The sequence below is a fragment of the Zonotrichia albicollis genome, chromosome 1, assembly GCF_047830755.1.
Source record: "Zonotrichia albicollis isolate bZonAlb1 chromosome 1, bZonAlb1.hap1, whole genome shotgun sequence".
NCBI classification, from domain to species: domain Eukaryota; kingdom Metazoa; phylum Chordata; class Aves; order Passeriformes; family Passerellidae; genus Zonotrichia; species Zonotrichia albicollis.
Window position 1 is genome coordinate 34,060,456 of NC_133819.1, and position 10,395 is coordinate 34,070,850.

The 10,395-nt window shown below is 50.8% G+C and overlaps 1 protein-coding gene across 1 annotated transcript; it reads left to right on the top strand.

Annotated features, from left to right (window-relative positions):
- Positions 1-4,575: 4,575 nt before the first annotated feature.
- EVX1 (even-skipped homeobox 1) lies at positions 4,576-10,028 on the top strand. Its single transcript, XM_074537805.1, has 3 exons — positions 4,576-5,384; positions 6,893-7,143; positions 7,854-10,028. Exons 1-3 carry the CDS (start codon positions 4,952-4,954, stop codon positions 8,382-8,384), a joined length of 1,215 nt encoding a protein of 404 aa, XP_074393906.1. The 5' UTR covers positions 4,576-4,951; the 3' UTR covers positions 8,385-10,028.
- The last annotated feature ends 367 nt before the right edge of the window (positions 10,029-10,395 follow it).

Genomic DNA, 10,395 nt, shown 5'->3' on the forward strand with positions numbered 1-10,395 from the left:
CTACCTGGGGGCGACAAAGGCAGAAATAGCTGGGTGTACCCGGCACCCGGCACGGGAGGGCGGGCAGCCTGCGGGGCGGCATCCCGGCAGGCAGCGCTGCTCCTCTCGGCCCCTTCTGGGCCTCCAGTTTGTTTTAATAAAGCAGGACACCAAAATACTAAATGCGGTGAAAGAATGTGTGTTCGCCTCTGGCATTCCTGCGGTTTTCTCCTGATAATGCCACATCCCCCATCCCGGCTCTTACTAGGAGCACCCCCTGAAACTCCTCAATGTTTCTGTAAGAGATGCTTCGGCGCTCCAGGTCTCAGGCGACGCCGTCACCCGCGGCGGGGAAATAGCTAAAATGCACAGCACGGAGGGCTGCTAGCTCAGTTCTCGTTAAATCAAATCTTTAGGAAAAAAAAAAAAAAAAGTCTAGTCACGAGAAGCACTGAAATACTGTCGATTTTCATTTACCTGTGCCTTCCTCCGAATTAAATTCACTCCATAAATACACTTATGTTTTCAAATCAGGGAGTTTGCCACGCAGATCATGTTTCTACTGCTCATCCTATCAGTAAAAGACTGCCGCAGTTTTATGGCTCTCGACGAGTCTGGGAGAGATAGGAATTGAAATCGAAAGCCCAAATTCCTCACGATTTACTCACTGTCATCAGTAAAGCAGCAGATTTAGTTTCCATTGTCAAACTTGTCCTGAATGTCCTATGAGAGGGAATCGTGCACTTTCCACCCCCTCCCCATTCCCTCTTCCCCTAGGTTTTGGTCTAACAAAGTAAATATCTCCAGAACCTCATGCGGTGACAGCGAGGCGATGCTTCAGACAGCCAACAGTTAAAAACAAAACCCCAAAAGAATCCATCCAGAACAGAGAGATGCCCTCCGCAGAGGTGCCGGGATCCGGCATTCAGAGGTACAGGGAGGCAGAAATGTGTCCTGGATCGGATCCTGTAAATACCACTACATGCTTTCCTGGGCACATCCCACTCACGGCTCTGTCCTCTCTCTCCTCAACGCCACTTACGTGTTGCGTGCTGTCATTGTACCAGCTTGTCTTTACACACAAGAATAATGCGCCTATTATTCTCTTCTCTCCAAAGCTTCCACCTCTAATCATGTCGTAAAAAATAGCCTTAATAAAACAGTGATAATTACGCCATTATTGTTAACACTACCCATTAAAAATTTAAAAATAGGTTTTCTGGTTTGGTCACCCATTTGAAGCTGGTATCACTTTTTGCGGCACTAAATCGTTCACCGGTAGGTCAAAACTTTCTTCCTTTTTTAAAGACGACAAGATTTCTGGGGTTTTTTAGAGAAAATGATAGTGGGTTCCCAGTCCTAACTGGGCAGTATCGGTCAAAAGTTATTGACACCCTGTTGACCAGCTAAGAAAAATAAATACCCCCCAGGGAAGGAGGGTGTGATGCGCCTTTTCTTCTGCAGGCTTAGCACTTTCAAGGAAAATGCCTGATTTATGAGCATATCACTCTGGCAATGTTTTAATGTCCCCCTATTACTTCCTCATTTTGGGAAGGGAGTGTGTGCGTTTCGTTTGTTTTTCGTATGCGGGGCTACATTTCAGACAGCAATAAAGCGGGATTCGGTGTCCTGATCCCGTCTTGGCCATATACCAGCAAGGAGAGCTGCAAATTCGGAGAAATAAATAAGTTAGAAAAGTTTTGAGCATGCTTATGGCATCCTGGATGTGACCTAGCGAGAGAGAGAGGGTAGGTATTAAATCTCGGTCTGGAACGTGGAGGAAAAAAACCCCACCCACACCATAGGGATACACTTTCCAATCTGCCTGGAAATTAATCCCAAATGAAGGAATCTCCTTCCAAATCAAGCATGACAGATCTGAGAGAAACACTAGACAGAAGGCAGTGCGCCGGACCCCGCATTCCCGGTGAGGCGGCAGGGAGCGGGACGGGGCTCCTCGCTCCAGCCCGCCGCACCACCGCCTCGCTGGCGTGCCAGGGGCTCTTGCGGCGCTACTTTTCCTGGGGGATGGAAAAACAGACATTTTAAGAAGTCTTAAACAATCCAATCTAAATTGACCCTAAAACTTCCAGTACTCTTTTTTTTTTTTCCCCCTTTCCGCCCGTTGTTAGATTCCACTCGGGCCTTTAACTCTCTGTGTTTACCCTTGGCAAATTAAAGCATGTGTATTTGTGGGGGCTGTCCGTCTCTCCGTGCGGGGGTGTTCCACAGGCTGTGCCGCTGGGGGCTGCGTCAAGCCTTCCGTGGCAATGACCATCGTCTCGGGCTTAACAAAACCTCCGGGTCGGGGTACAAGAGGGGCGGCTTCTTGGTGGGAACGCATTAAGAATGGGCTGAGGAAGGAGGCAGGGGTGACTCGTAAACGAAGATGATAAAATTCCTGGGGATCGGCCAGCATAATCCACAGGAATCATCCCCAGGGCTCTGGTCTGGCAGAGAGAGGATTTCCCATTAACTTCCCCACAACCGTTTCCATCGCCCACTCTGGGAGAGCTCCCTTGCACTCAGAATTCAGCTCCTGATTACTGTCTAATTTAGAAACAGACATGAATATCCCTCTTCTTACTACCACCAAACTCGTTGTGACGCGGAAATCCTCTCAGTCTGCCACAGATACCAGCCAGCTTCTTCCCACAGGGCTGCTTGGCCGAGCTAGGAAGAAGGCTGGAAGTGAGCTTCCTCGGGAAGCTGGGGCTGCCGTGGGCCCAGGGAGAGGCTGAACATTCCCACTCCCCCCAGAGGTGCCAAGAACACGAACACAGATCCGTTGCTTACTCCAACAAAGCGCAAAACCGACGCCACCAGCCGTGGGAAGCGGCACCAGCGCGACACGGGAAGAGCGCTGCCCGAGCACCCCCGCCTCGCCTTGTCTGGCCTTGCCCCACAGCTCCGGCCCGCACCGCTCTGCTCAGGGATCAGCGCTGCCCTTCAGTGCTCTGCTCAACACTGGAGACGGACTGCCTTATCCATCCATCCATCCATCCATCCATCCATCCATCCATCCATCCATCCATCCATCCATTCCCCCGGACCTGGTCCTGCTTCCCCGACTCCACGTTCCCACAGCCCACAGAGCCGAGCCCGGCTGCTGCAGGGATGGGCGGCAGGTCCTCACAGGGCACACGTCGGTGTAGAGGCTGGCAGGGGAGAAAAGGGAAAAGGAATTTATCAGTGAGTTTTCCATAATTTTTCAAGCTTTGGAGAAGTGCATGCTTCACAACATGCGGTGGAAAGCAGCTCAGTCCAGAGTGTGTTATGTGTGCATGATATGTGTTTGCATGGAAAAATTTGTGCGTGTATATACAGGGATAAAGGGATAATGGTGTCTACAGCCCTGTAAAAACTCGTAGTTTATCACCCTGAAAACAGTATGCCTATTGCTAGGAGCACTCCTTAATCCACGCATCCAGCAGACCGGGAATCTTGTTTGCTTGTTTGTTTGTTTGTCTCTCTGCATCCTGCTCGCAGGGCTAGACGGAAAATCACAGCATGTTTCCTATTGCGCTGCCTGTTCCCCACTGGAGCGACGTCACCTCAGATATGCCAGTAAATTCCTCACCGGTTTGGGATTGTAATTGGTTGAATGTTTTCTGTATCCTGACTAGCCAATAACACTCCGAGAAAAAAAATTTAGAACAACCTAGTTACGACAGATGGCAAAAAATGACTTGACATTACACATGTGAGGCAATGTTAACTAAAGATGAGATCCTTACCGCATTCATTAGAAATATCATAATAGGCAAAAAAAGATTACACGTGCCACTGTATTTATGGAACGAGGTCCCTTATTTTCAGACGAGTGCTGTCCAAATTGTTGCCCTTGTCATGTCTGTTTCAACAACATCTGCTAGCTAGCATAAGCTCTGGCCTTGATAACTTGCATTTTTCTGAGCCTGAATTACTCTTGGCAGACCTTCTTCATCCCCTCCCTACCCCCCCGCAACGAAAATAGATAATAATTTGTGCAAAGCAATTAGTTAAAAAGAAGAAAGGAAAGGAGACATAAAACCCTGATAAAAATGCAAGAATAATGGAAAAATGGGAAAAGCAAAGGAAAAAAATAAGAACAAACGATAAATGGCAGATAGATGGAATAACTACAGTTACAAGTGAAGTAGATGTATCTTTTCACATGAAAAAAGCAATAAATATATAACTGCATTTCCAAATGGTAAACTAACATTTTAATCTCAGTAAACAGAAAGCAATGACAATTATACCGATAGGAACCGATATTGACCCAGAGCAAGAAATCAAAGCTATTTTTGCATTCAAATGTCAGCAGCGCATTTCTTTATCCTCAAGTTTGCAAAGGATTTCTTAGAAGCCTTATATATGCAGTTAGGCGGAAGCTGATTGCCAGCAATAAATAATGCATCCAAGGAAGAGGCTTGAGTACGTATCTTCTCACTTCCAGGATGCAGCTAAGGATCTTCGCCTCAATTCTACATCAAGGTTGTGGCTTAAAGCAGTCAAAGGGCTATTTAATTGTCAGGCAAGGCTTCCCCCCGCGGAACTCTCTCCGCATGTTACAACATCTTTGCAGCTCCATATGCATCTCTTTTTCACACTTCCCTCTCCATGTCAGGCTCCTACACCTGGCGCATCACGCATTTAGCCCATTCGCTCCGGCTCTTCCTTTCATCTTCCCAATGGCAGACGTTTCTATTTATCCACTGGCAATCAATGTGTGGCGTCACCGGTGGTACTGTAATGACGACTGCACCATTGAGGATGACAGCTTAGAAAGAAGAGGGCAATGGTGATCCCTCCCAGAGCAGCATAGCAGAGTGGAGCGCTCGCATCACAAGGTCACCCTATCTCACCGCTGGCTCCTCTGCATTGGCAGGAGAGGGTTGCTGGGTTTGTACACGGCTGGGGCGGGAGCAGCAGGGAGGGGGGAAAGAGATCTGGGTTTTTTTTCTCCCCTCCCTTAAGCAAAGCCACAATGGAAACCAGGAAGGAGATGGTGATGTTTCTGGAGGGGACTACTCTTGGCGCTCTAGTTGGCAAGAGGGTGCCTAATTTGTCCGAAGCAGTGGGGAGCCCCGCTGCGGAGCCGCAGGAGAAGATGATCCATCGGAACTGCATCAGCCCCAGACCTGGCCCCTTGTCGTCCCGGGAGAGAGGAGGAGGAGGAGGTGGTGGAGGAGAAGACGAAGAGGAGGTGGAGGTGCTGCCAGGGACAGGGACGGTGCCGGAGAGCCGCTCGGCGGCGGCAGCACTGCTTTCGGCCGGACAGCAGCCCCCCGTCCCGGAGCTCCCCTCCAGCAAAGGGCAGCAGAGCAGCTCGGACACCGAGTCGGATTTCTATGAGGAAATCGAGGTGAGCTGCACCCCGGACTGCGCCACGGGGAGCGCCGAGTACCAGCACAGCAAAGGTACCCAACTCCTTCCCAAGCCTCCGGCCCCACGTCCGCTCCGGGGCTGGGTGGCAGCACTGGTGGGGCGGGGGGGGCTGCCGGAGGGGATTTTCCCCTGGCCAGCTGAGCGAGGGGCAAAGAAATCGGGTGTGTGTGTGTCTGCGCGTGTGTGATCTCTTTCCTGACCCACTGCTCACCTCCCTGCCACCGGGAGACTTGTTTGGGAGTCAGAGGACACGACACCGGGCAGCCCCCGCGTCCCTGGAGGGGAGCCAGGCTTCCCACCGTGGATGCGTCAGGTCTGCGGCTTGTCCCGTAGGATCTTTTTGGCCGGGACAACCACGCGCTCTCCTCTTCAATCTGCTCTATTTTATTTTTATTCTTCCCCATCGCCTAGACAGTGCATACTTCAGGAAATCCCTTACGATCCTCCACACCGGCGGGTTTTTTTTTTTTTTTTTGTATGTGTGTGGGGGGGGTAAGATCAAACGGGTTTTCTGGCCAAGAGCTGTTTGTGGTTTTGCAGGGTGAAATGTGCCCGGGCGAGTGCGGAAGCACCCATAAAGACTGTAAAATCTCTCGCCGACTCATGCCAGCCCCAAGTGCGGTAGTGAGGGCCTTGTTTGCACGTTGAGTTAAAAAAAAGAAAAAAAGAAAAAAAAAAAGACGTCCAAATTACCTTGTCACTTCTATGTCTCGGTGGCGCCAGCTCGGAAATGGTCCCAATGAATTAATTGCCTTTGGTCTCGGGCACAATGAGGGAGAGTTGCATTTGAAAGCAAAGGCAGCGGACAGGCCCCTTTTCCCCCTGCCCCCACTCCCCACTCCCTATTCCCACCTTCCCAGCCCGGCAAAGACGTCCCTACCCTGACAACAACCCACTTCTCCCCCCTCCCCGTTCCTCAATCACTTCAAGAAGCCGGGAAGCATAGAGAGCGCTGTCTGTCCTCCCTCATCCCTTAGAGGCTCGTTGAAAACATCCTATCCTGTTCTTTGGAGGCTGAGCGGAGATCCCTAAGGCCTCACCTTCCCCTCAGAGGGAACAGTCCCTGGCTGCTGGCTGCTCCACTCCTGGGTCCCTGCTGGCCTGGAGGCAGGAGCAGGGGAGCGGTGCCGTACGGATGGCGGGCACACCTGCCTTTTCCGGGCATTCGGGATCCGGGGTTGCTGCGGCGCTCTGGTTTCCCGGTGCGGGCAGCGGGTGTGAAGCTCAGCGAGCAGACACCGCCATTGCGGGAGGTGTGTGTCGGCGAGGGCGGGGGACAGGTAACCTCCCAGCCAGAGTGAATAAGCCCCTCTCAAGCCCTCAGGCGGTGTTTCATTCCCTTTCTCGCTGCCCTCCTCCCCGGTCCTTCTCGGATGTCAGTAGCCCAATGCCCACAGTACACCGGGCCAGGCAGGGAAACGCGAAATGGGGTGGGATGGGGGGCCGAGGTGGATTCGCTGGGGAGGCGGACGGCGAGCATCCCTGCGTGCCCGCCCGCCCGCCTCCGAGCGTGTGTCTTTGCTCCGGGCTCCCCCCGCAGGGCCGTGCTCCGAGGCGCTGGCCGGCAGCCCCAGCGGCGGGGGGGATCACCCCAAGGGCAGCGGAGGCAGCGGTGGCTCCCAGGGCTCGCTGGCCTGCAGCGCCAGCGACCAGATGCGCCGCTACCGCACCGCCTTCACCCGCGAGCAGATCGCCCGGCTGGAGAAGGAGTTTTACCGGGAGAATTACGTGTCCAGGCCCCGGAGATGTGAGCTGGCGGCTGCTCTAAATCTGCCAGAAACCACCATCAAGGTACACGCAGCTCGGACATGTTTCCAATTAGCACGATATAAATCTGTATGGCCAAACTTCCTTGCAAAACTCGGGAAAGCACTTCGCCAGCATAACCCTCCCTCTCAGCTCCCCCCGCCTCCCGCCCCTTTCCTGGCCCTGCCCGCACCCTGCAACAATGCCGGAGATGGGACACGGCTCCCGGAGCCATCCCGGCCAGCGCCGCTAATCTGCCCTCTCCCTAGCAGATTATTTTTAATCCTTCCTTCGGTTCAGTCTAAATCTCGCTCTGTTCTTGGGGGAGGGAAGAGAAAGCCAGCAGCAGATCTTGTTTCGATCTCGCTTTGCTTTGCCTTTTCCAAAACATTTGCACATGAAAATAAACCCCATAGCAACGATCCCAGGTAGTTGTGGATGCGAAAGGGCAGCAATGAGGCAGAGCCGCCCGGCTGGCCGGAACCCAGGGACGGGGGGTGAGCAGGACAAGCCCTAACAAGCAAAGAGGAAAACAAGCGCCCTGAAAGGGCTGCTCCTCTGGGTCTCCCTGTAGATTTTTATAGGGGCTTAACTGATCCCTCTGTACGTGATGACAAGTCCTTCTAGGAGGGAAGGCTGGCGCCGGTCTCGGCTCTCCGGCAGACCCACGTCGGCCGCACCGCCCTGGGAGCGGGGCCGGCGGCCCGGCGGAGAGCGGCGGCGGGTGACGGCTCTCGCCTCTCCTCTGTCCGCAGGTTTGGTTCCAGAACCGCAGGATGAAGGACAAGCGGCAGCGCCTGGCCATGACCTGGCCCCACCCGGCCGACCCGGCGTTTTACACGTACATGATGAGCCACGCCGCAGCCACCGGGAACCTGCCGTACCCATTCCCGTCCCACCTGCCCCTGCCCTACTACTCCCACATGGGCATCGGCGCCACATCGGCCTCTGCCGCCACCCCTTTCAGTACCCCCCTGAGGCCTCTGGACACCTTCAGGGTCCTGTCCCACCCGTACCCGAGACCTGAACTGCTGTGCGCCTTCAGACATCCCTCTCTCTACCCTGCCCCGACTCATGGACTCAGCAGCGCAGGGGGCAGCCCCTGCTCCTGCCTGGCATGCCACAGCGGCCAGTCCAACGGGCTGGCGCAGAGACCCTCCGGATCAGACTTTACCTGCTCGGCCACAACCAGGACTGACTCCTTTCTCACTTTCACGCCCTCTGTGCTGAGCAAAGCCACCTCAGTTTCCATGGACCAGAGGGAAGAAGTACCTTTAACGAGATAAACCTTTGTCTCAGGGTTATGAAACACTCATCCCTTTCCCGGACTTCTCTTCGAGTTAATGTACCTACAGCCCATGTTTATTTAATCGTGTTCTCTCCTCAGCCGCGGACACCCACAGAAAAACCCGAAAAAAAAGGAAAAAAAAAAAAAGAAGAAAAGAGACTAAAAATAGCTCAGTCTTAAAAGGATTTACATTCCAAGGGGGGAAAAATAAAAATAAAAGAAAGAAGAAAGAAAGTATTACTAATGATTTATCTCTGAGAGGGAATTTAGGCACGAAGGAGGAAGAAAATCAACTCGAATGAAATATGGTCCAGCCAGCCACATACAGAAATGTGCTGGGACTTTCTTTTCCATGGATAGACTTCTTCCCAAGGGCTGGGGGTTCTGCGGATCACAACAAACCTTATGCACAAATCTATGAGGCGGAGAAGGAAAATCTGAAATACTTGAAAGAAACACTATCTTGATAACGAAACGGCTTGTGCGCATGAAGAAAGCAAAGATGTAATCCCTCAGTGTTCAGAAAATAAAAACAACAGGCAAATAACAAAAACAAACCCCAAAAGGTTTCCGGTTTGCAACTCGGCAGTATTATCCTGTTGTCTCTATGGAAAATAACAATGCTTTACCATAAAGAAAACCTGTCATTCTGTACATTACTTTCGTGGTTTAATTGCATTCTTTACCCTCCCTTGTCTCGTCCTTCGTTATGAGCAGAAATCCAGCGTTTCAATTCCTCTTTCATTCCAAATTTTATTTTTAAGAGTCAGACTGGAACTGGCAGGGGAAAAATACGAGCTCCTGCCTCTTTATGGGTCAGAGCTATTATTTGTCCTTTAAATAACAATGTCCTATTATCAGTCGCTGAAATGTGCACACACTGACGAAATTAGCAAGTGATGTATATGTAAAGCGGGTTTTTGAATATCGAATGTACAATGCTCCGCGAGCAAAGACCCCGTGCCAAACGCTAACAAGCCGCCAAGGGAAGAGATTAGAGGTGACAGGGAGCACAACTCCTTCAGACAATCACCAGTCTGTAAATTGGAGCAAAGGCGATTTCCCTTCCTTTGTACTTCAGCCTTCAGTTCTCTCACTGCCTTCTCCTTGCTGTGTCTTCTCTTTATTATTTTTAAATTTTATTTTTTCAGTAATAATTTCATTTGTCGGGTTTCTTTCTCCATCCCCGATCTTTGCATTTGTATGTGTCCTCCACACTGGTCACTCTTCCTTCTTAAAGAGTATTTCTTTCGCAAAGTCGCCCACCCGTTTCCTATCCAGAAAGTATTTCGGAAGAAGGTAGCATAATTGCTTTTGCTTGGATTTCTGTAACCCTAAATTAGAAAAAAACCACAAACACGGGCACGGAGCTGGATAGTGGTTTCTTCCAAAACCGACATTATTTATTTCATTCTGTTTTAAAATAGCCCAAAAATACACTGCCATAATTTGTTACCATGTCGGAATAAAACTTAATAGCAACAAAAATAACAACACTAAATCGATAACAACGACACGTTTTAACAACCTCTCACCCATATTGCTGTCGTGCTTGTTTAAAAAAAAAAGGTTAAAATGTTGCTTAAGACGAATTTCACCGTGCAGTTTCTAATAGTTACAGTTCAACAAGCATGAAAATAAATGCTGGACAGAACAAAGACTTGTTGACACCTCTGTATCTACTTTGTACTAAATTGCTCAGAAGCCTCTGGTTTACTGCCACACCGGAGACTTTTTGTCTCTAGGAGAGGGAGTGCATAGCTGCGTTTCCCTATAGCGGATGGAGAGCAGGGAAGAGACACGGGCGTGCCAGGACATATTTTTTCCAATAAAAAATATTGTTTATTACAGCTTTTAAAAACCCCATCCAAAGTCACGATCTTTAAATCATTAAAGCCAGATTATACCACTCTTTATAAACGAGATTTCTTCATGGACATGAAAGCAATGGCCCTTTTTGGACACTCACACTCCGTCCCCCCCCGGAAATAACAATTGTAAACAGCTTC